Here is a 26,141-nt window from a genome sequence, read left to right as displayed (position 1 = left end):
TCTTGTATGTGCCCTGACTGGGGATGGAGCCTGCAACTTTGGCATATGAGGACAATGCTCTAACCAGTGGAGCTACCTGGTCAAAGACCTCCCGATTTTAAACCACCACACATGGGTGTGGGAGCAGCCTGTCGCACATCTCTGCCCCTCCTACCAGTCTCAATGTGGCTTCTTCTTTAAATCCCTAGTTGTATGACTTCCATGCAGCTAGATTTCAGGAGGTTCTGAATGATGGTTGTTCCGTAGTTTAGCTGTAGTTTTGATGTGGCTGTGGGAGGATTCAGGTACCACATTTATCTATGCCACTGTCTTCACTGGAAGTCTGGAGTAAGTAGCTTTGACAAAGTGCGGCTCAAAGCTGCCTGAGTTGGGTCTCTCTGGACTTGGAGGATTTCTAATTAGTGTAGTGATTCTCTGTTAGAACAACAAGGGATTGTTCTACTTGAGTGGGCACATCTAGATGTATCTTCACTTGTAATTTTATATTTATTTATTATTTTTCATTGGGACATTTTTTAGAGAAAGGAGGACACATACAGACACACACACACACACACACACACACACAAGAGAGAGAGAGAGAGAGAGAGAGAGAGAGAGAGAAACATTGATGTGAGAGAGAAACATTGATTGGTTGCCTCCCACATATGCTTCGACCGGGATCGAACCCATAAACTGGGTTTGTTCCCTGACCAGGAATCAAACTGCCACCTCTTGTTGTGTGGGTGACACTCCAACCAAGCAAGCCACACAGGCCAGGGCTCTTCCAATTTTATACATAAGACCTTGTCTAAATTTAAAAATTTTGTAAATATTTTGGAAATGGTATCTCAAAATATACTGGTTATTAGTCCAATTTGAGTACATCTTAGTAGAAACTGAAGTGTTTCTACTTTTTTTATTACCAGGAATGTAAAAGAGAGAAACACAAGTTGATACATTTATTTTGGGGTAATTTCATGGTTTTCATTGCTAAGGAAGGGTACAGATTGTTTAAGAAATAAAACGATCCAATATAAAACCCAAAGGCTTTATTCCCTGGCTCTTATTAGGCCCAAAGTTCAACTGATTTGAAAATAAATAATTAAAAAATTTCTTTCTAGAAAGTACACTATGGCGCCATAATGGGATAGGGCCCACGCTTTAAATCCTATGCAACCCAAACACGGACTGCAGCCTGACGACACGACAGGTCACCACCGACGCAGAGAGGCTGGCTGCGGCGTCCTTGCTCCAGGGCCAGCCCCTGGGCACTGTGGTCCCTGCACGTCGCTACACGATGTGAAGGACTTTGAAAGCAGCCACGGCTTGCTTTTCCCTCTCGTGTCTGCTCTGCAATATGCCCAGCAGTGAGATTTCAGGTAACGTGTCTTTTTCTGCAGCAGAGGTTGGATTTTTCTTTTCCTTTGACGCTTGGTCAGCCAGATTTGAAGGTTTGGGTTTGGGGATGGTCTTAGCATATTCCAAAGCCTGAAAGCATAAAGGTAAAATTTTATTTGAAATGAGAGTGAGCCCTGGATTCCTTAAATTAAATGTGGTCTTAGGGAATATTTATTGATAATATAAGTGAAGGCTATTGTGGATGTGGATGGACATGGAGATCAAATGGAAAATGCACCCTAACTGGTTTGGCTCAGTGGATAGAGCGTCGGCCTGCGGACTGAAAGGTCCCAAGTTCGATTCCAGTCAAGGGCATGTACCTTGGTTGCAGGCACATCCCCAGTAGGAGGTATGCAGGAGGCAGCTGATGGATGTTTCTCTCCCATCAATGTTTCTGACTCTCTATCCCTATCCCTTCCTCTCTGTAAAAAATCAATAAAATATATTTTAAAAAAATGGAAAATGCAAATAATGCAGTATAACTTACAACTTAAACAACATAAACCAGCTGCACAAGAATTAGCAATTTAAAGTACCTTCTGTCGTTATTTATAAAGCAGAGTCTTATTCAGTGCTTGAAAATAGACTTGCCGTGTGTTTGACCTAGTTAGCTCTGGCAGTCTCGTTAAAACCAAACTTATCACAAGGAGATATTTACAGACCTTTCTGCCCAAAGCGGACTTGTTACCAATTTAGACCAAGATTTTCTCTAAAAATCGCGCTGCCATTGTGACACCAGCTGCTCTTGCTCCTGGGCTCTCAGAAGTCTGGCAAGTACTTATTAGAGGTTAAAAATTACTATTTTTCTTTTTTCGTGTACTGTCTAAACCTAGATACTGGAAAAGGCAGGTTTTTTTTTTTTTTTTTTTTTTCTGAGTGATGTCAGTTCTGAAAGGCATTACAATAAAATATCTCTAAATATGATTTCTAAATCTGCCTTTATATCAGTTTTATATTTTCATCAGAATTTACTGATGGCTAAAACAGGAAGGAACGGTACGGAAGTCCTAGAAGCGAAAAAACACCCTCAGAAGAGAGAAACTGCAGGCTTCTCAGTGTGTGCAGGTGAGTCCTCTGCGAGCTCCTAAGGACAGACTTGCTGCCTGGAATCTCGTCGTGAAAAATTAATGGATTGGGGAAGAAAAGAAAAAGTGGCACCATGATAACTCAAGCGGATGGAGGCTGCAGGCCTGAGCAAGGAAGGCGGTCAGTAAAGACATATGCTGGTCTGTGAGAGGGAACATGTACACACTCCTGCAGGCGCCCGGGCCCCCTGGCCTTCCCGGGCCTGAGCAGAGGCCTGCTGGGCAGAGCTCCGTCTCCACGGAACGCATTCCCTTCACGTCCTGTCCGGGTTGGAGGACTATGGCTGCGAGAGAGAATCTGTATTTTATGAAATCATTTTTTCTTGGATAGAGGAAGCTATATGTGACAACCCCTTGGGGAAAATGTAGGAGAATGAACTTGAGAGAAACAACGAAGGACTCTGTTTTGACATGGGCCCCATAAACAGCATGAAAACACCATTGCCTTAGGGCTTACTGAACCGTAGAGAAAAAATCGACAGAAGGAACCACCAATCCCGATTAACTAAGAAATCATCCCCGTTTGATTTTTGTTGTGTGACAATGTCGGAATACTATAGTTGGAAGAAAGCACGTGATGAATAGAGGCAATAATGGACGCCAGGAAAAGTAAAAGGCTAACCTTGTAGCGCCCTTGTGTGTCTATCATGTTACATCCATGTCTGTGACTGATGGGCAGCTGCAGGAATGGGAGTAGCTAAAACATCCCCTGTGCTCAACAAGCATGGGGGACCCATTAGGTTGTGAGGTTTCTTTTAATTCTAATCGAGCGGGAACTGCCTCTGTGGGTTCTTACCTTCTGCCGAGAGATGGCAGGGTTATTCTCGGGTTTTGCTGTTTGCGGGTTTGACAGAAGGGAGAGTGTCTTCATGTTGTACTCCTTCACTTGTTTTGCGTATTCCTTTTGCTGTCTTAATTTCTGCATCTTTTCAGAGAAACAAAGTGACAATGACTGGCTGGTCCTGCCAGGTCTCTGTTCTCTATTTAAAGCGTCCCTGGCATTGTCTTTCAGCCACACAGGGAGGGAGAGCAGTGAGAAGGTTAAGTTGATGTTTCTCCCAGAAACAGCCTCTCCGGAGTGGCGGGGGTGGGGGGAGGGGCACATGGCTGCATAGCACACCCAGGGGTCCCTTCACAGCAGCTAAATCACATTCAGCCTCTTCTTTGTTGCATTTACCCAATTTATTTTCATTTTTGCTTCCAACTTTGAACTGTACTCTCTTTTTATGCCTTGAGTGCAACTGCAGTTAAAACACATTAAATGAAGATCTCCTTTCACTGGAGGAAAGAGAATAAAGTGGGTGCACTTTTCATGGGCTGGGACACTCTTACCCTAAGTGTCCTCCCTGTAGCCACTGTGCACAATTACCAAGCCAGCTCCAGGGGGAAAGCCCTGCATGCACATGCACGCACGGCTCTCTTCATGCGCACGCCCCCCCTTTTCTGCTCGGGCCTTCCCAACTGAAAGGTGGATACGAAAACAACATTGCGAAGTAATTTTATTTTACAGTAAGAGAAACTCCTGGGTCTCTGTTACCAGTGATATTTCCGAAGTGTCTCTATTCAGAGTGAGACACTTGAATGAGGGCTTGGTTCCGGGGGGCATCTTATACATTTTTGCTAAAAGACAAATGGGCAAATCCCAGCCTGAAGACACACTATATGCACGCCACACTCACTTTATCTCTGATGGACTCAAGGTCAGGTCCAAGGCCTCCAAGCTTCACATCTCCTTTCTGATAACCTTTCAGCTTGGAACTCTAAAACACATTCACAGAGACAGTTTCTTTTAAGGACTTGTCTGCCCTCACAGTTGCCACAGCCACCACAGCAGGCAGAGGAGGGGGTGCATTTCCTGACAACCCTTCCGCTCCAGTGGTAGTTACTGATCATAGTTTTGTTGGTGTTTTGTAGCTGCTTAGCTAACATGTTTTCACCTTTCCACTTCTAAAATTAAAACTTTGAAATCTGAACGTCATAAATAAAAAATTTCAAGTGAGCAAAGTGCTATTTTGTTCTTAACATGTTTAATATACTGGTAACATGTACATGACCACTTTGCTGCTGCTGCTATTAATTTATGTATAGTCTTTTAAAAATATATTTTTATTTCAGAGAGAAGGGAGGGAGAGATAGAAACACCAATGATGAGAATCACTGATTGGCTGCCTCCTGCACGCCCCCTACTGGGGATCGAGCCCACAACCCAGACATGTGCCCTAGACCAGAATCGAACCCGGGACCCTTCAGTTTGCAGAGCAATGCTCTATCCACTGAGCCAAGCCGGATAGGGCAGCAAGTCGGTTTTAATGTCAAAAGCAGCAGTTTGAAGAATATCTTAATCTATTCTACAGTCAGGAGAGTATTTGAGTTTTTCCTGCCTGTTACTGTGCTCAAGTGTCACAATCAATTGCCTCATGTTACTTTGTGCCTTCAAAGATAAAAACACTAATAAGAGTTATGTAAAATTAACTGAACCCTTTAAAATATCCAACTCACACTGAGTCAAAGGAGTTTCTCTGTAGGTCATGCCTAGACTCTTACTGTCTTTTGAATATTATGACATCACTAGAGGCCCGGTGCCCGAATTCATGCACGGGTGGGGTCTGGCTGGCCCTGACCCTGATCAGGGTGGATGGGGCCAGCCAGGGGAGGGACTGTGGGTGGTTGGCCAGCCAGCCCCACCCCCTGGTCAAACTCCCAATTGAAGGGACAATTTGAATATTAGCCTTTTATTATATAGGATGTTTCTATTTCTCTCTCCCTCTCCCTTCCTCTCTGAAATCAATAAAAAAATTTATTTTAAAAACAAACAAACAAAAAATCAACATGCTGCTTATAGGAGATGTCCTTGTGGGGAAACGAAATCTTTTTTTTTTTTTAGTTTGTGAGTTTATGTGGTTTCCTTCCTTGTGGAGGGTAGAGGACAATGCCAAAAAGGTGGCTTGGATGACAGCACATCCAGGTTGGTGCTGAGTTTGGTGGGAGGGGGGAAAATAGCAACATTGAGCCGGCGATGCTGTAGGGCCGTGTGGGTACTGTCTGTATCTCAGGACCAGGCACGGTATTCTTCTCATTTTGAAAGCTCCCGTGAATGAAGTCCTACGGCACACAATATATCCAGTGTGCCCTTTCCATAGATAGAATTTGGCAGATAGTCCAGAGATGTAACAAACGCCACCACCATTTCATCATGTCAGACACAGTAACCGTATATAACTCCCAGGCCTCAGCAGTGAGCTGATGTCCACACAGGCCTCTTGACTGACTACCCGAGGTCATACCCATTAGTGTCTCTTTTGCCATTTCCCATTTTGGAGGCTCAGAGCCAAATGCTCTTTTCACAAAGACACTGAGCACCGAGTTCTGGCCCATGAAGTGTGAGTGACAATTTTCTGGGTTGGGTAGAGGGTACATCTGAGAAAGCTTTTATGTGGCCTGGGGCAGCCCACCCCTTTCCCTTTATCTCCATTGAAATGTGATGTGAATTCTGGAGCTGGAGCTTCAGAGGCAATCTTGTAGCCAGGAAAAGAAAAAAGGACAAAAGAATTATACAAACACTCGTTCTGATGTTTTGAGATGTAGAACCATTATGCTAGCAACCACTTACTTGTAGATTAGTTGTAAGAAAAATGAACCCATGTTTTTGAAGTTGCTGTACATGTTAATTCTGTGACTTGTAGCTGAAGGCAAAGTTTCTATGGTACTAAACATGTCCATGGCACCCTCCATGCTGGAAAGCCAGCATCATGTGCCTCAGAGGCAACACTTCTACACTGCCAGGAGTAAAAGCTCTGGAAATAGAACCTGTCCAATGAGAATGATAAACATTTATAGTCAAAACTCTTTCCGTGCATCGAATTCTAAAAGGTGAGAGAAGATACTTTCCTAAAGAAGCCTTAAAAACCAATAACAATAAGGTGAATATTATTCATTGACAGCATTTCAAAACCATACTCTCCTTTAAGAAGAGAGTCACCCCCCAGAAAAACCACCACAGTTGTTTCTGCCCTTTAGATCTATTTGTTCATATTTTTATAAAATTGTCACCATGATACAATTTATTTAATTTTTTTTCACTAAGCAGTTTGGCATTACACTGTATTTTGCTATCATTATTTTTTGAAAATGTGCCTTTTTTTGTTGTTGCCTACAAAAGGCATTTACAAAAATTTAAGTATAGTTGGTATATAATCTTACATTGGTTGTATTGATTTTAGTGATTCGACATTTTTATACCTTACAAAGTGATCACCCATTAATTATAGTATTGATCTGTCACCCTGCCAACTTACCATAATATTATTGACTATATTCCCCTTCCCTTTTCACCCATCCTCAACCCCCTCCCTTCTGCTTACCAACCCTTTGGTCTCTGTTTCTATGAGTGGGTTTTTTTTGTTTGTTTGTTTTTGTTTTAAGATTCCACACACAGTTTGGCTCTGTGGTAGAGCATGGGCCTGCAGACTGAAGGGTCCCAGGTTCAACTCTGGTCAAGGGCATGTACTTCGGTTGCAGGCTCCTCCCCTGCCTGGGCCCTGGTCAGAGCTCATGCAGGAGGCAACCAATCAGCGTGCTTCTCTCACACTGATATTTCTCTCTGTCCCTCTTTCTTCCAATCTCCCTAAAAAAATCAATGGAAAAATATCCTCGGGTGAGGATTAACAAAAACAACAACAACAAAAAAAAAAAAAAAAAAAGAAAAAAAAAGAAAGAAAGAAAAAAAAAGATTCCACATGTAAGTGAAACTATAAACCATACTGTATATGTCTTTCTCTGTCTATCTTATTTCACTTGGCATAATACCCTTTAGATTCATCCAGGCTTTTACAAATAGCAAGATTTCATTCGTTTTTATTGCTGTGCAATATTCAATTGTATAATATATTATCTATATCTATATCTGTATCTCTCTTTCTCTCTCTGTGTATCTGTATCTCCCCCCCCTCTCTCTATCTCTATCTCCATCTCTATCTCTATCTCTATATTTATATATCTATATCACTTCTTCTTTATCTATTAATCTACCAATAGACACCTGTGGTGCTTCCATATCTTATCTATTGTAAATATGCAGCAATGAACACAGGGTACATATATCTTTTTGAATTAGTGTTTTCATTTTCTTTGGATAAATATCTGGAAGTGGAATCTCAAATACTGTTTTCCACAGTGGCTGCACTAATTTGTATTCCCTACCAACAGTGCACGAGGGTTCCCCTTTTCTCCAGATCCTTGCCAACACTTGTTGTTTGTTGACTTGTTGATAGCCATTCTGACTGGTATGAGATGATATCTCATTGTGGTTTTGATTTATATTTCCCCCATGTTAAGCATCTTTTAATATGTCACTATTTGCAGATAACATGATACCATATATAGAACACCCTAAAGAATCCACCAAAAATTAAGAGAATTAATAAAATAATTCAGTCAAGTATCAGGATACAAAATTAATATACAGAAATCTGTTATGCTCCTATCCTATATAATAAAAGCCTAATATGCAAATTGTTCCCTCAACTGGGAGTTTGACTGAGAGTTCGACCAGGGGCAGGGCTGGCTGGCCAGCTGCCTGCAGCCCCTCCCCCCAGCCCTGGCTGGCGGTGGCAGGCGGCTGGGGGAAGGGAGGCCCTGGCCGGCAGCCGGCAGCCACTAGGGACCCTACCCGTGCATGAATTTTGTGCACTGGGCCTCTAGTACAGTAATAATGAATAATCAGAAGAAGAAATGGAAAAAACAATACCATTCACAAATGCATCAAAAAGAATAAAATACCTAGGAATAAACATAACCAAGGAGGTGAAAGACCTGTACTCTGAAAACCATAAGACACTGAGGGAAAAAGTGAAGAAAACCCAAATAAACGGAATCATATGTCATGGATATATGGAACCGCAAAGACCCCGAATAGCCACAGAAATCTTGAGAAAGAAAAACAAAGTTGGAGGTATCAGGCTCCCCCATCTCAAACTATACTACAAAGGTATAATAATCAAAACAGCATGGCACTTGCACAAAAATAGACATGTACATCAATGGGACAGTATAAAAAGCCAGAAATAAAGCCTCACTTATGCCATCAACAATGTGTGACAAAGGAGGTAAAAATATACACTGCAGTAACGACAGTCTTTTTTAAAAATATATATATTTTTACTAGTGGCCCGATGCACAAATGAAGATTCATGCAAGAATGGGCCTTCGTTCCCCTGGCTGCCAGCACTGCCTTCGCTCTGGCTGGAGCAGCCTCTCCGCTCTGGCCAGGAGCCGCCTTTCTGCCTTTCCACACTGCCCAGAGGCCAGGAGCAGCTGGGGTGGTGCAGAACACCTGCGTCCTGCCCCGTCTCTGGCCACTTGGTGCCTGTGTATGCAAATTCACCTGCCAGCTTTGTTGGGTTAATTTGCATACTCACTCCTGATTGGATGGTGGGCGTCATGAAGGTATGGTCAATTAGCATGTTACTCTTTTATTAGGTAGATTGATTTCAGAGAGGAAAGGAGAGGGAGAGAGAGATAGAAACAATGATGAGAGAGAATCATTGGTTGGCTGCCTCCTGCATGCCCCCTACTGGGGATTGAGCCCTCAACCTGGGCATGTGCCCTTGACCAGAATTGAACCTGGGAACCTTCAATCCACAGGCCGAATCTCTATCCACTGAGCCAAACCAGCTAGGGCATGACAATCTTTTTAACAAGTGATGTTGGGAAAACTGTACAGATACATGCAAAAAATGAAACTGGACCACTCTATTATACCATATTCAAAAATAACTTCAAAATGGATCAAAGACTTAAATGTAAGGCCTGAAACCATAAAACTCCTAGGAGATAACATAGGAAATAAACTATCTGACATCGGTCTGAGTAATATCTCTTTAAATATGTCCCCTTGGGCGAGGGAAACAAAGCAAATATAAATAAGACTACATCAAACTAAAAAGCTTCTGCACAGTGAAAAGAAACATCCAATTAGACAAAAAGGCAACCTATTGAATGGGAGAATATTTCACAAATTATATATTCCATGAGGGGTTGATACCCAAAATATATAAGAAACTTATACAACTCAATAACAGAAACAAAAACAACACAATTGAAAAATGGGCAGAGGACATGAAAAGACTTTTCCCCAAAGAAGACATAGACATATGAATAGATGCTCACCATCACTAATCAAAATGTGATTTTTTTTATTGTTGTTGTTGTTAACCCTCACCCGAGGATATTTTTCCATCCATTAAAAAAAAATCTTTATTGTTCAGATTATTACAGATGTTCCTCTTTTTTCCCCCCATAGCTCCCCTCCACCCAGTTCCCACTCCACTCCAGGTCTTCCCCCTGGCCCCACTGACCTCCTCCATAGGTATAAGCTCTTTGTCCAGTCTCTTCCCGAACCTCCCACAACCCCTTCCCCCTGAGAATTGTCAGTCCGCTCCCTTTCCATGCCTCTGATTCTATTACATTCACCAGTTTGTTCTGTTCATCAGGTTTTTTATTCATTTGATTTTTAGATTCACTTGTTGATAGATATGTATTTGTTGTTCATAATTTTTATCTTTACCTTTTTCTTCTTCTTCCTCTTCTTTAAGAATACCTTTCAGCATTTCATATAATACTGGTTTGGTGGTGATGAACTCCTTTAGCTTGTTCTTATCTGTGAAGCTCTTTATCTGACCTTCAATTCTGAATGATAGCTTTGCTGGGTACAGTAATCTTGGTTGTAGGTTCTTGCTATTCATCACTTTGTGTATGTCTTGCCACTCCCTTCTGGCCTGCATAGTTTCTGTTGAGAAATCAGCTGACAATTGTATGGGTACTCCCTTGTAGGTAACTAACTGTTTTTCTCTTGCTGCTTTTAATATTCTCTCTTTGTCTTTTGCTCTTGGCATTTTAATTATGATGTGTCTTGGTGTGGTCCTCTTTGGATTCCTTTTGTTTGGGATTCTCTGTGCTTCCTGGACTTTTAAGTCTATTTCTTTCACCAGGTAGGGGAAGTTTTCTGTCATTATTTCTTCAAATAGGTTTTCAATATCTTGCTCTCTCTCTTCTTCTGGCACCCTCATAATTTGGATGTTGGTACGCTTGAAGTTGTCCCAGAGGCTCCTTACACTATCTTCATATTTTTTGATTCTTTTTTCTTTTTGCTTTTCTGGTTGGGTGTTTTTTGCTTCTTCATATTTCAAATCTTTGACTTGATTCTTGGGATCCTCTAGTCTGCTGTGGGATCTCTGTATATTATTCTTTATTTCAGTCAGCGTATGCTTAATTTCTGATTGGTCCTTTTCCATATCCTTGAGGGTCTCACTAAATTTCTCAGAGGTTTCTAGAAGATTCTTGAGTAACCTTATAACCGTGGTTTTGAACTCTATATCCAGTATTTTGCTTTCATCCATTTCTTTCATTTGTGACTTGTTTCTTTGTCTCCTCATTTTGACTGCTTCCCTGTGTTTGTTTCTATGTACTGGGTAGCTGCTAAGTCTCCTTGAGTTGATAGAGTGGCCTTGTGTGGTAGGTGTCCTATAGGGCCCAGTGGCTCAGACTCCCCAGTCATCTGAGGTGGATGCTCTTGGTGCACCCCTTTGTGGGCTGTGTGCACAGTCTTGTTTTAGTTAATCCTTGATTGTTGTTGGAATCACTGGGAGGAATTGACCTCCAGGCCAATTGGCTGTGATGACCAGCTGTGTCTACATTGGAAGATCTGTTGCACAGGAGACACCCTTATGGGGCAGGACTTGCTGCAGTGGGGCTTTGGTGCTCACTGAGTCTACCCCTTGAGTGTGTCTCTTATGGATGTGAAGAGTTATAATCCAGTATGGTCTCACACTGACCACTGGGTACACTGGCTCTTGGATCTCCAAGGCGGTGCAAGGTCAGCCACTGTCTGGGGTCGCCCAGCAGGAGCTACGGAGACATCTGCAGATTCCTCCTCTTTGTATGGGGTTTGGAAGTGCCCAGATGAGGCCCAGCTGTGAAGCAATGCCAGCTGCTGCTGGGCCTTGGGCCTTCTTTTGGAAGCTCTGGGGCTCTCTGACCGAGCTGCAGTTTGATAGGTTTTAGGCGGAGAAAGGACAGGCCATTCATATGCAAAAGCTGATGTGCACAGCTTGGGTGGGGTTGTAAATTGGGTGGGGCGGGGTCTCTGGGAATCACCAGGGTGGAGCAAACAGCAATGGCTTCTAGTCAGCCCTGCATCAGAGAGGTCCCCAGGTCTCTGCGCCCCGTGCCCCACGCCCCCATGTAGAAACAATGATTGCTGTGAGCACCTCTGAGAGAAAGCCGCCCTTGCATTCCTGTCCCGATGCCAGACAGTCCCGTTCCTCCCCGTATGTGTCTGGGTCCCCCAGAGTCTCACCCGGAACTGGAGTTCAGAGCAAGCGGGAGCTTGTACCTCTCTCCCGGTTAAAAGAGCAGCAGCCCTAACTGGTTTGGCTTAGTGGATAGAGCATCGGCCTGCAGACTGAAGGGTCCCAGGTTCGATTCCAGTCAAGGGCATGTACCTTGGTTGCGGGCTCATCCCCAATAGGGGGTATGCAGGAGGCAGCTGATTGATGTTTCTATCTCATCAATGTTTCTAACTCTATTCCTCTCCCTTCCTCTCTGTAAAAAACAATAAAAATATATTTAAAAAAAAAAAAAAAAGAGCAGCACATCCAGGTGCCAGCACTTCCTGCGCCTCCACACCTCTTACCAGGCTCACTGCCCTTTCTTCACCTCTCTAGTTGTGGAACTTCCACTCAACCAGCTTTCCCGTGGTTCTGGGTGGTAATTGTTCTGCCGTTTAGTTGTAATTTTGATGTGGTTGTGAGAGGCAGCAAGTATAGGTGTTTACCTATGCCACCATCTTGGTTCTCTGTACATTCTTGATCTCCACCCATTTTTAGAGAGAGTGGAAGGGAGGGGGAGAGACAGAGAGAGAAATGTGGATGTCAGAGAGACACCGATTGGTTGCCTCCCACACACGCCCCAACCATAGCCAGGATGGAGCCTGCAACCCAGGTAAGTGCCCTTGACTGGAACCAAAGCCAGGACCCTTCAATCTGCAGGCTGATGCTCTATTCACTGAGCCATACTGCCTAGGGCCGAAATGTGATTTTTATGCATAACATTCTATTGTCTAGTTATACTTGAATTATGTAGCTATTCCTCCAGTTGTCGAACATTTAAGATGTACTAGGAATGAGTATTGTTTGTGGGCCACTCTGATGATTTCTTTGAGATAAATTAAGAGAAGTGAGATTATGTACACAAAATCACAAATATAATTAAAGTTATTAATGAACTTCCATTAAAAATGTATAAGAACACTCTTTTTGGACAAAATAAATGAATAAACAAAATTGAAATAGAATCATAGACACAGAGACCAGACTGGTGATTGCCAGAAGGGAGGCAGGTGGAGGTTTGAGGTGATGGAGTTAAGAAGTACACATTTTGTACTTACAGAAGAGTCACGGGGATGTAAAGTACAGCACAAGGAATATAGTCAATAATATTCTAATAACTATGAATGGTACTAGGTGGGGACTGGAAATATCAGGGGAACACTTTGTAAAGCATGTGATTGTTTTATCACTATGATGTACACCTGAAACCAATCTACACTAATAAAAGAGAAACATGCAAATTACCGCCACTCCGCTACGCCCAACAGCCAATCAAAGTGAGTATGCAAATTAACCTGAAAAGATGGCGGCAGCCCCGCCCCCCAGCCGCTCCGGGCCTGTGGGAGTCAGAGAAGTCTGGCCCCAGTGCCTGAGGTTGGCTGTGGCCCAGGAGAAGAAGAAGCTGCCTGCCCCGTGATCCCAGGCCGCAGCCAGCTGGAGAAGACACCTGCCCCACGTCCTGGGGGAGACGGAGAAACCCGGCCCCAGCGCCTGAGGCTGGCTGCAGCCTGGGAGATGAAGAAGCTGCCTGCCTCGTGATCCCAGGCCGCAGCCAGCTGGAGAAGTCGCCCACACTGCATCCCAGGGAAGACGGAGAAGCCGTCTGCCTGTGGTCCAGGTGCCAGCACCTGTGGCTGGCTACAGCCTGGTAGACGGAGAAGCCGCCCACCCCGAAGTCCTGGGCACCAGTGCCTGTGGCTGGCTGTGGCCCGGGAGATGGATAAGCCGCCCACCCCGTGGTCCCAGGTGCCAGCACTTGCAGCTGCAGCCCAGGCGAAGCCACCTGCCCACCATCCCCTGAGGCTGCAGCCAGCCTGGGCGCCTATGGCTGACCAGAGGGAGGGAAGCCCGGATCCTGGGTGCCTGTGGTCGGCTGGAGGAGGGAATCCTGGGTCTCGGATGCGGGGCTGAGGCAGAGGTGGTTAGGGGCAATCAAGCCAGCAGGGGAGCAGTTAGGGACAATCAGGCTGGCAGGCAGAAGCAGTTAGGGGCAATCAGGCAGGCAGGTGAGCGGTTAAGAGCCAGAAGTTCGGGATTGTGAGAGGGATGTCCGACTGCCAGTTATCCCCTGAGGGGTCCCAGATTGAAGAGGGTGCAGGCTGGGCTGAGGGACACCCTTCCCTCCCCCCTGCCCATGCACAAATTTCGTGCACTGGGCCACTAGTCTATATATATAAAACCCTAGTATGCAAATAGACCGAATGGCAGAACAATGGTCACTATGACATGGGCTGACCACCAGGGGGTGCACACGGAACATGGCTGGTGTTGGCAGCAGGCAGCAGAGCACGGAACATGGCGGGCATAGGCTGCGGCGGGATGGTGGAGCAGGTGAGCGGGGGCTCTAGACCAAGGCGGGTCACCGGTCTCTGTCATTGGGGCCAGCCTCTGGTGGTTATTGAAAATTCTTTGCTCCATGCACCGCAGTCCCAGCCGGCACTCACATCCGCTGCTGGAACCCGGCACTGGCCCCGATCGCTCGGAGCTGTGAGCGGCAGCTGCTGGTACCTGCCCCAATCACTCTGCTCTGTCAGCAGGGCTGCTGGCAGACAGGGGACAGGGGGCTGCGGTGGGAGGGGCCAGGCCAAGACCCGCCCCTGTGCCCACCACAGCATCCCGGCCCACAGTTTCTTTGAAGGTGCACGAATTCGTGCACTGGGCCCCTAGTATCATATACTTTGCAAATGCAAATTTGTTCTTTTTATGACATGCCTTCTGAACCATTGTTTTGCAATCACCAAGTTGCTGTCTATTTGCCGAAGTAAACCAGTAACAAAAAAGGAGGAGAGAACCCCACTTGTATCAAGTCACAGATCCAATTTGTCCTAACGGATGAGAAAGAAGTGCTGGGCCCATAATCACATTCTTTGTCTGAGCAGCTCAGCTTTAATCATCGCACGGACTCACAGGTCCTTTGTGGGGCGTGAATAATCGCTCGCTGCTCCCCAGTCCTGGCTCCCACTCTTGCCTGGAATAAACACGCCTTGGTTGGCACAGAGAAACAGAGCTGGGGCCTCGCCTTGCTGACAGGCAGGAAGAGTGTGGCCCCAAGGACTCCCTCCAAAGGACACTGGCCCTTCCAGGAGCAGCCGCTGGCAGAGCGCGTCCGGAGGGAGAGCGATGGCTAACAGAGTTTGCTCTGGGTGACTGGCGATGAAAAGCCTGGATTTACTTAACTTTGGTTCAAGTAACCTTGACTGGCGCCCAGCACCTCACGTTTGTTTGATCTCTTTCCATGGAGTCTTTTTAACAGCTTCCCTGGGATATTTCACACAGCACAAAATTCACCCATTTGAAGTTGTACAATTCGGTGGTTATTTAGTCTACTCATGGAGTGGTGCAAACATCACCACAATCCGATTTTAGAACACGTTCATCACCCTAAAAGGAAACCCCATAGCCATTCGCAGTCGCTCCCCTTCTCCCCTACAAATCCAGCCCCAGACAACCACTAATCTACTTTCCATCTCTTCAAAAGGCTTTTATAACAAAATAATCCCTAGACTTTACTTTGATTTACTTCTCCTTGGCTGTTACAAGACTGAAAGTTCACAATAGCTCGATGCCTCCCTCCGCGAAAAAGATCAACAATGATAGCACTGTCAGGTCTCCACTCCCAGAGGCGGCAGCGACACGTCCCAGCCCCTGGCGGCCGCAGCTGGTCTCTGCCCGGGACCTGGCCTCTGAGCGGCTCGCACTGGGCTCCTGCGGAGGCGGCACGAGGCTTTCCTGACGGAAGACGTTTGCAAGTCATTCAGGACACTTCTCCGGCGGAGGAGCGACTCCCTGTGAACTTGGGCGAAGTGTGCCCGACTGGAAACGACTGAGGACGTGTCCCTGCTGGCGGGAGGGGTGGGGGGGGCAGCAGGCTCCTTTCTAAACACCCCTCCGAGGTGAGACACAGGACAGGTTAGGCTCAAACGCTGGGAGGGCAGAGGAAGGAAGCTGCTCTGCGGCTGCCACACTTAATCCACAGAAACCCCTTCTCGGGAGCAGCGGCGCCGCACCGCCCAGGCTGTGGACAGCAGCGGCCCGTCACAGCCGCCCGGCGCGCTGTGTGCTCTGGGGGAGCAGCGAGCTGGGGGAGCAGCGAGCCTGGGGGGCTGCGGCAGGTGTTTGGGGCTGCCGCCTCCTGCGGCGTGGTCGTCTCTCCCGCTGGCGTCTGGGTTGGATGGCGCGGACAATGCCTGGACTCACAGCGGAAGTGAGGAGAAGGCCTATTATCTACGCATCCTCAGATTTTTAATGGGATTCAAGTCGATTCCCTTGGAGACCACAAGATTTGCTGATGAGCAAACGGGCATGACCTGGACAGCATCCTTCTGTCTGGTGCCTGGCTACCTGCTGTCCTCGACACTTGGCTCCGTCCTGAACCGTCTCAGCTTCTGGAACAGCTTCCGGACGAAGCGTGCTTCTGCGGATTTGCCAGAGCCGGGAAGGTGCTGGATGGAGAAGGTGGACCGGGATGGGTTGTACCATTTCGGAAGGAAGGCGGGCGGGAGGGGTTTCCGAGCGAGGAGCGGGCTTGGGAAGCAGCACGGGCACTTGCCGCCTCCCTCCGGCCCGCCCCAGCCCCAGGGCCTCGTGCGCTGCCCGGGACGTCCTCCGCCCGGCGCGCTGATCAGTTCAGACCACCGAGGAAGGAAAGGACTCTAGCTGCTGTTTGGTCCTTGCGAGCGAAGGCTTTACATCATGTAACTTAATTACCACCCAAATCCACAAAGAAAGGACAGTCCTGACTGCGCATGTGAGGAAATAGGCGCTTAGGTGAATGAGGAACTCGCCCAAGTCACGGAGGCCCTGGGTGCTGGAGCGGAGATGCGAACTGCGGTGGCTGAGTCCTTACCCCACTCACCCCGCCCAGAAAGCATGGGGGAGCTCGCATGTTCTTTCTTAGGTCAGCACTTGCAGCAGTAGGCGTTTTTAACGAAGGTGTGTGTACACTGTGTCGGATAACACTTACGGGACTAAGTCTAGTGTAGACAGACATCCTTTCACACGCACGGGAAACCAAAGGCGGCCTGTGGCGGCCTGTGGCGGAGTGTGCCAACCGGGCGGCCTGAACCGACCCCTGCCCAGGTGTGCCTGTGCCCTGACCGGACTCTGCCTCCCTCTTCCCTCTGAGGACTCTTCTGGCCCCGGCCCACCTGCGTGATCTGGGCGAGTGAAGGGGAATCTCTGTCTTAACGTGAGCCGATTAGCACCCTCAGGAACGAAATTGCTACCTTCCCTGCAACAAAAGCTCCCGCTTTCTTTTTTTTTTTTTAAATATATTTTATTGATTTTTTACAGAGAGGAAGGGAGAGGGATAGAGAGTTAGAAACATCGATGAGAGAGAGACATCGATCAGCTGCCTCCTGCACACCTCCTACTGGGGATGTGCCCGCAACCAAGGTACATGCCCCTGACCGGAATCGAACCCGGGACCCTTCAGTCCGCAGGCTGATGCTCATCCACTGAGCCAAACCGGTTTCGGCAAAAGCTCCAGCTTTCAACAGCCGGCAGCTGGCAGGGCCTGCCTCAGGTCCTCCCAGGAGTGTGCTTGAGCTGCCTTTAGGCCCTGGCAGCACAGAGGCTGTGGAGCGACGGCCATGCCCGCCTGGACAATGTGGTGGCCCAAGCCCTGGATGCACTCCCTGAAGGAATGAGTGTCTGGCTCCCTAGGCTAGTCTCCCAAACTATGTTATTTGTGAAGTGCTTCAAATGGTGCTAATGGTACCTCAGAACCTACCGTGCAATGATGTTTCTCAGTGTGTGTGTGGGGGGGAGGGGGCGGTTACTTGTGGTCCCAGAAACACATTTCTTACAGTGAAACGGGGGCCACCCAGCTCCACGCCACGCGCTGTGGTTTCCACAGCCGAGGCAGGAACCATGGCCCCAGCAGAGCAGAGGGTGGGAGGGAGTGGAGTCAGAATGAGGAGCAGGGAAGCCCGTGTGGCTGTGCGGGCGGTGGGCTGGGCGAGCTGGTGACTGCACCGCAGGCCTGGGCGGAGGGGGGGGGGCGGAGGGGAGGTGGCAGGAGTGAGCTGGTGTTTCGTAGCCATCAGTCACGTCTCGGCCCAGGCCAGGCTTTCTTTTCTCTCTAATGGACACACTGTCTGCCTGGCCCAGCCTCCTCTGCTCCTCAAAGGCCCCTTTCCTTTTCCTCTGAAGGCCCCACGTGAGGGTCACTGACTTCATAACCCGCTACGGGCTTCTGCCTGGCTGCAATCTGGTCACCGTTCACATTCCTCTGTGCACGTCCATCCCTCCCCACCACCACCCCAATGAGGCCTTCCTTTTTAAAAAAAAAATATATTTTTTTCTTGATTTCAGAGAGGAAGGGAGAGGAAGAGAGAGCCAGATACATCAGTGAGAGAGAATCGTTGATCAGCTGCCTCCTGCACGTCCCCTACTGGGGATCAAGCCTGCAAACTGGGCATGTGCCCTTGACAGGATTTGAACCCCGGGACCCTTCGGTCCATAGGCCGATGCTCTACCCACTGAGCACGCCGGCCAGGGCTGAAGCCCTCCTTTTTCAAATGATAAAAAGCTCCCTGGACGCGACCACCTGCTTCTCCACCTTCCTCAGCCCTGGGCGCCGGCCTCGCAGCGGCAGCAGCGTGGGCTCCCAGGCGGTGTCCTGCGCTCAGGCTTCCTCAGGCGGGGCCTCCGCCCAAAACGCTCCCGCAGTCTCTCTCCTCTTGTTAATTCTCCATCTTCTCTGAGACTCAGCTCACAATCGTCTCCTGAAACTGCCGACCCCTAGGTAGGGGCGTGTCCTTTGCGATCCTCTTCCTCTTCTAGGCTGAGACTCCCCATGCACCTCTTCCCCCCATTTAAACTGCCACGTTATCCTGAAGCCGTTTACATGGGCGCCGCCCCAGTTCCCCGCGACTGAACCTGCTGGGGACGGTCACAGGCATTCTCTTTACACCGGCACCCACCACAGCTCCCCGCTGGGATCCAACAAATGCGCGTCCAAGCGAAGTGAGGTGGCTTCCCACACGCCGGCAGGGGTGCCCCTCTGGGAGCGGGCTGGGCGTGCTGTCCGTGTGGCTCACAGCTGAGGCCCTCCCTGTGCCCAGTCACAGCCCTTCCCCGGGCTCTCAACAGCCAGGCTGGTCCAGGTCGGCCACCCAAAGCCTGGCCCTGCCTTTGAGGGCCGTCCCCACTCAGAACCCTCAGCGCGGGGCTGCAGCCTTTGCTGTCCCTGCATCACCTGGCACCTCCCTCAGCCCCGCCCCGCCCGCCCACTCCCTCCCAGTGACCCCGCCCCGCCCGCCCACTCCCTCCCCAGTGACCCCGCCCCGCCCGCCCACTCCCTCCCAGTGACCCCGCCCCGCCCGCCCCCTCCTCAGTGACCCCGCCCCGCCCGCCCACTCCCTCCCCAGTGACCCCGCCCCGCCCGCCCACTCCCTCCCAGTGACCCCGCCCCGCCCGCCCCCTCCTCAGTGACCCCGCCCCGCCCGCCCACTCCCTCCCCAGTGACCCCGCCCCGCCCGCCCACTCCCTCCCCAGTGACCCCGCCCCGCCCCGCCCACTCCCTCCTCAATGACACTTGCATGCACATCTCCATCCCATCACAGGCCTCTCCCGTGAGAGCACCCCGTAACACGGAGCACCCCTCCAGCTTCTCCTGACGGTGACCCCTGAAGCACGTGATCTTTTCTGAGGGGTTCTTATTGCTTCCAATGGGACAAAGGCCATAAAACAGCTCCTTCCATGGCCCTCATTTCTCCGAAACATTGACTTTGCCTTTCCCTCCCCTTATTTCCCTTCTTTAAGGACACAGCCTCAGTCGGAGAGACTGAAGTGCACAGAGCTGCTAGTGCTGGTGAATCTTCCTGTGAACAGAGAACTCGGGAAAGATGCGCAAACGTTCCGAAGGAAGCTCCGGCATGCTCTCCTGCGCACGTGGCTGCAGGAGCCGAGCTGAGCAGAGGGCCTGGCGTGGTTCTCGGGGTGGGGAGACAGTGGACAGAGGGGACTCGCAGTGGCCATAATGCTTCCACTCACTCAGCCCCACTTCCTCTTCTTGGCTGAGACTTAGCCCTGACTCGGGGTGAGGTGGGGTGTGGGGTGTGGGGAGCTTTTCTGAGGGTGTGATGTGTAAGCTTGTGCCAAAAGGGGCTATTTGCCTCTGCAGGTGCAGCCCCTCCCCAAGATGGAGCAGAAAGGAGCTGGAAATGGGCATTCCTGTGCAGCAACCTCAGGAAGGAGGTGGGGGGCACTCCAGGCGGGAGTGGGCTCCGGGGAGGATTTCCTTGGACTCAGCTCAGGGGTGACCATCCCCACCCCAGGCTGTAACAATGCGGCTGAAAATCAAGGTCCATCTGCATGAGCAAAAGCAAAAGGTTATTTGGTCAAAGGCTGTGTTACCTTAATGCTGCGTTTTCTATTCTTTTTTCCTTTCTCCAGTTGAAACAGATACCCTTCGGAATTGGTACGGCTTATTTTCAACTGGTTTCTTCGGCTTTTCTCTGAGTTGAGTTGGGATTCACTTTCTGTTCTTGGAAGAATGGGTGGGAATGTGACCCTGGCCGAGGCCTCTGCGCGGGGCTGCACCTCGGCCAGCTGTGTCAAGGCTTGCTGGTGCTGCTCCATGAGCCGCCCCAGCCGCGAGCCTGGAGCCTCCTCAGGGGAGCTGTCGGGGGAAGGATGGAAGTTCCTAATGGGGAAAAAGCACAGATCTGTTAATAAAACTTGATACATACATAGCACAAAACTCTTTAGCAACCATTATTTTGATGTATTTCTTACTCCATAAATCACTTTAATGACCTTTTCTTACATTAATTTCTTAACTCAAAATACTTCTATTTTTTAAAAAAATATATATACTAGAGGCCCAGTGCATGAAATCCGTACACTCAGGGTGGGGGGGTCCCTCAGCTCGGCCTGTGCCCTCTCACAGTCTGGGAGCCCTTGCGGAATGTCCAGTCGGCTAGTGGGCCTAAGCCATCAGTCGGACATCCTTAGCACTTCCACGGAGGTGGGAGAGGCTCCCACCACCATCGCTTCACTTGCCAGCCGTAAGCCCAGCTTCTGGCTGAGTGGTGCTCCCCCTGTGGGAGCACACTGACCACCATGGGGCAGCTCCTGCATTGATGGTCTGCCCCCTGGTGGTCAGTGCACATCATAGCAACTGGTCGTTCTGCCATTCAGTCGATTTGCATATTAGCCTTTTATTATATAGGATTATTATTGATTTCAGAGAGGAAGGGAGATGGAAGAGAGATAGAAACATCAATGATGAGAGAGAATCATTGATCGGCTGCCTCCTGCATGCCCCCTACTGGGGATCTAGCCTGTAACCCGGGCATGTGCCCTTGACCAGAATTGAACCTGGGACCGTTCAGTACACAGGCTGATGCTCTATCCACTGAGCCAAACCAGCCAGGGCTATTTTTATCTTTAGAATAATCTAGCTTTTATTTATAACTTTCATTTATTGCTCTTTAAATAGAAAAAACACCATTTTAAAAAGTCAAAGAATTTTCCACTCCGAAATACCTAATAATGCTGGATTAAATGAAACAAAAATCCTTTTCAACATATAGTTGAATTTGTATGAGAAGCAGGGAATCTTCAAAGACAAAACAAACAAACAAAAACCCTAAAAGTAAAGCAGATTTTGCATAAACTGAAGCTATTAGGTCCAAAACGTCTCCTGAGTTTTAACATTTGACACTGGAGCTGGATATATGAGACCATGGCCCCATGTGTGGCGGGGAATCAGGTCGGAGATGCCTGCAGGAAGCTGCAACCCTCAAGAGCTACACCCTCAACACCATGGCCGAGTGGTGAGAAGCTCATTCACCAGTGTGAGAAGCAACAGGACAAGCCTATCTGTCTTCTAGGCTCTGAACTGGAAAAAAAATTTCTGTGAATTTCCCTGAGAAAATATTTAGGGTTCAAATTTACCTTACCCACATAATCATGGAAACTTAATACAAATAAATTAACATAAAAATGATCCTGGAATCGGGGTGCCTCTGTAGTAATGGGGGAAACAAAAAAGTTCTCTGGAGGGATACACTGTCACCCAGGCTGCCTAGCAGTCTACAGACAAGATGGCTGAACATAAGCTAACAATCCCAAATCGTAGAATAGATGAGGATATATTCTACCACGTGTGAGAGTTAGCACACACACCAAGCAGTAGAATATTTCTAAGAACTTCAGATAATAGAATATTAGATAACATTCATAAAGTAAGCATGTTTAAAATCATTAAAGACATGAAAGAAGAAATCAAAACTCTGAGAAACATATTTGGAAAAAAGAACAGGAAAGTTCTAATCAGAACCACATAAAAATTCTAGACAGAAAAATTACCCTCATTAAAATGTAGAACTCAATGGGTACATTCATGAGAATTAACCCAACTGAGGAGAGTTACTGCACTGCAAAACTCATCAGAGGAAACTTCTCAGAAAGAAGCACAGAAAAATAACAGCTGAAAAATAAAGAGTTAAAGAAGACACAGAGTCTAGAATAAAAGACACATCATAATAAAAATGTCAAAGATTAAAGACAAAGAGAGAATCTTAAAAGCTGCAAGAGAAAGACAGTCAGTTACCTACAAGGGAGCTCCCATAAGGTTGTCAGCTGATTGCTCAATGGAAACATTTCGAGCCAGAAGGGATTGGCATAAAATATTCAAAGTGATAAAAAGCAAGAACCTACAACAAAGACTACTTTACCCAGCAAGGCTATCATTTAAAACTGACGAAGAAATAAGCCTCCCAGACAAAAATAGCTAAAGGACTTTGTTACCACCAAACCAGTATTACAGGAAATGTTAAAGAGCCTTCTTGATAATGATGATAACAATAATGAGGAGGACAAGAAGGAGGATGACAATGATGAGGAAGACAAAGAGAATGAGGAAGAAAAGAAAAAGAAACAGACGAATATAGTTAAAAGAATAAAATGGCAATAAATATGTACTTATCAATATTCATTTAAAATGCAAATTGGGCTTTTCCAGTGAAAGGATACTTGTAGTGAACGCCATGGAACACAGGCAGACCTACGGGAACACTCAGGAACCTCTCTTGGAAAACCTGACGAGCGAGTATGACTTAGATCTTTTCCGAAGAGCACAAGCCCGGGCTTCAGAGGACTTGGAGAAGTTAAGGCTGCAAGGCCAAATCACAGAGGGGAGCAACATGATTAAAACAATAGCTTTCGGTCGCTATGAGCTTGATACTTGGTACCATTCTCCCTATCCTGAAGAATATGCACGACTGGGACGGCTCTATATGTGTGAATTCTGTTTAAAGTACATGAAGAGCCAAACGATACTCCGCCGACACATGGCTAAGTGTGTATGGAAACACCCACCTGGTGATGAGATATATCGCAAAGGCTCAATATCCGTGTTTGAAGTGGATGGCAAGAAAAACAAGATCTATTGCCAAAACCTGTGCCTGTTGGCCAAGCTTTTTCTGGACCACAAAACATTATATTATGATGTGGAGCCCTTCCTGTTCTATGTTATGACAGAAGCGGACAACACTGGCTGTCACCTGATTGGATATTTTTCCAAGGAGAAGAATTCATTCCTCAACTACAATGTATCCTGTATCCTTACTATGCCTCAGTACATGAGGCAGGGCTATGGCAAGATGCTCATTGATTTCAGTTATTTGCTTTCCAAAGTGGAAGAAAAAGTTGGCTCCCCAGAACGTCCCCTCTCAGATCTGGGGCTCATAAGCTATCGCAGTTACTGGAAAGAAGTGCTTCTTCGTTACCTGCATAATTTCCAAGGCAAAGAGATTTCTATCAAAGAAATTAGCCAGGAGACAGCTGTGAATCCTGTGGACATTGTCAGCACTCTGCAAGCCCTTCAGATGCTCAAATATTGGAAAGGAAAGCACCTAGTTTTAAAGAGACAGGACTTGATTGATGAGTGGATAGCCAAAGAGGCCAAGAGATCCAATTCCAATAAAACCATGGATCCCAGCTGTTTAAAATGGACCCCTCCCAAGGGCACTTAAAGTGACCTGTTACTCTGAGCCAGCGAACCCCAGCAGTAGGAATCCGTACCCTAGGGATCTGTCTGTCATTTCTGTTGCTCTTGTGATTGGCAAGTACAGTATCCTTTGGGAAGGCCATCCCCCTCAGGACTGTCCTGGCTCCGACCTTCATGTACACTGCAGACGCTGGTTCTGAGGAACTGTTGTTTCGGCCTCAGTGAGGTTGCCCGGATGGGATCTATATTAGACTTGAGTGCAGGTCCCTCATAGCACTGACCCAAGGTGTTCTGTTTGGTACTGTACCTGTCCAGTCACCGGTTCTTTCCTCATGTTCTCTAGCCCCATGAGGTTGTGTTGTGTCTTCTAAACTTGTAATAGTGCTTCTTGCCGCCTGGTCGCCAGACCTCCAAATATAGTTGCCACTGCCGGGACCTTTCCAATTATTCCTTACATATGTTTTTTGGACGGGCAGGGAAGAGGTAACACTTCTGAGTATGTGTGCTGGGAGGGGTCCATTCCTTTTGGATTTCATCTCACTTTAAATATTTTCCTCCATTTTTATGGAAAGACTTGTTTTGATCAGTATCAGGCTGACCAGAGCCAAATACTTTGAAGCTTCACCCAGGGATTAATCTTGAGAACAGCATATCATCTATCTGAATGAGATGGAGAGAGGGAAGAGGTGGTGATTCTCTGCTGAGTTCACCTGTGGGCAGTGGGCCATGTCTTGGTGGAAGGGAATGAATGCTTTTTGCCTCACCAGAAAGTGCCCAGTAGTAAATGTTTTCTTCCCTCTTGACTCCATGACCTTTTTATGTTTGCCGGTGCCAAAATAATTTCCAGTTCTCCCTTTTATGCTGCATGTTAACTGGTTCATTAACTGCAAAACCATTTTTACCAGTACCAGTCTGATATAGCACACCTTTACTTCCACATAAGTTGCACTGATTTTTGTCTGAATATCCTCGGAGAAGTGGAAACTAATTGAAAAGTATCTCCACCCATGACTCAACCAGGCAGAATGGCCACCCCGCCAAGGTTTGCTTCTCTTTTCAACAGTGCCTCACTCTCCCTCTAGGCTAAAGTGCTTATGCTCATCCAAGAACTCCTCCATTTCCTTTTTGGGATTTGCCACCATCCCCCTCTTCTCTGATCTCCTATCTTTGGTGGTATTTAAGTGAAGGAAGAAATGCTCCCTCTAATTTCTCTCTAGCCCATTATAACCTGCTATTTTGGGGCAACTTTTGATGTATGACATGTCACCCTTCCCATCTTGATCGCCTATAACACTGCTGTCTTCACCACAATCCCGACTCTGGTCATTTGTGCCTTTCTCTTGTCATCTCTGTACACTACTTAATATTCACTGTGGGTTGGGGGAGCTAATTTTAAGCATGTTCAGTGGCAGCTCCCTGCCAGTTTCAGTGTCACTGTTAAAATTTATCCAAAAGCAACTTCACTGGGGGTTTTCTTAAAGGGTAAAGTCCTTTTATTGAAGCTAACCCTTCCCCACATGTGGTAGAATGTGCTGTTCTATATCTACTCAATAAAGCATGTTCTCTGCTTAAAAAAAAAAAATAATAAAAAAAAATAAAATGCAAATTGGCCCTAACCGGTATGGCTCGGTGGATAGAGTGTTGGCCTGCAGACCAAAGGGCCCCAGGTTCAATTCTGGTCAAGGGCATGTACCTCGGTTGCAGGCTCCTCCCTGGCCCTGGCCCTGGTCAGGATGTGTGGAGGAGGCAACCAATTGATGTGCTTCTCTCACATTGATATTTCTCTCTGTCTTTTCCTCTCTCTTCCATTCTCTCTAAAAATCAATGGAAAAATATCCTCTGGTTGAGGATTAAAAAATAATAATAATAAAATGCAAATTGCATAAATGTTCCAATCAAAAGACATAGGATAGCTAAATGAATAAAAAACCAAGAACCATATATATGCTGTCTACAAGAGACCCACCTCAGACTGAAAGATGCACACAGACTAAAGGTAAAGGGATGGAAGGAGATATTTCATGCAAATTGAAAGGAGTAAAAAAAAAGCTGGGGCAGCAATATAAAAGAGACTTTAAAACAAAGGCTATATATAGCAAAAGACAAACAAAGTCTTTACGTTATGATAAAAGAAGCAATTCAATAAGAGGATCTAACCCTTGTAAGCGTTTATGCACCCAACATGGGAGAACCTAAATATGTAAAGCAAATCTTGATGGACATGGAGGGAGAGAGTGACAGTAATGCAGTCACAGTAAGATATGTGAACACTCCTTTGACACCAATAGGTAGATCTTTCAGACAGAAATCAACAAGAAAACGGTGGCC

At 47.3% G+C, this 26,141-nt stretch overlaps 2 protein-coding genes across 4 annotated transcripts in view; one reads left to right on the top strand and one right to left on the bottom strand.

Annotated features, from left to right (window-relative positions):
• Window positions 1-859: 859 nt before the first annotated feature.
• JHY (junctional cadherin complex regulator) overlaps window positions 860-26,141 on the bottom strand; it is a 119,391-nt gene continuing 94,109 nt past the window's right edge. The window contains exons 5-8 of one of the 3 annotated variants that reach the window (XM_080650808.1): window positions 20,213-20,501; window positions 4,145-4,225; window positions 3,262-3,390; window positions 860-1,470 (exon numbers count right to left, since the gene is read on the bottom strand). In XM_080650808.1, the coding sequence (XP_080506934.1) occupies window positions 1,273-1,470; window positions 3,262-3,390; window positions 4,145-4,225; window positions 20,213-20,501 (697 nt within the window). In that variant the 3' untranslated portion in view covers window positions 860-1,272. The remainder of the gene's footprint in view (window positions 1,471-3,261; window positions 3,391-4,144; window positions 4,226-20,212; window positions 20,502-26,141) is intronic. The other 2 variants (XM_080650809.1, XM_080650810.1) reach the window with 2 other exon arrangements.
• LOC308238162 (histone acetyltransferase KAT7-like) lies at window positions 22,852-24,249 on the top strand (the record flags this gene model as incomplete). The annotated part of the gene is made up of 1 exon (XM_080649826.1): window positions 22,852-24,249. The coding sequence occupies one exon, from the start codon at window positions 22,852-22,854 to the stop codon at window positions 23,836-23,838; it is 987 nt and encodes a 328-aa protein (XP_080505952.1). The 3' UTR covers window positions 23,839-24,249.

The sequence above is a fragment of the Plecotus auritus genome (assembly GCF_963455305.1).
Source record: "Plecotus auritus genome assembly, chromosome: 13".
NCBI lineage: Eukaryota > Metazoa > Chordata > Mammalia > Chiroptera > Vespertilionidae > Plecotus > Plecotus auritus.
Note: the sequence above shows the minus strand (reverse complement) of the source record. Positions and strands in the feature narration are given on the sequence as shown.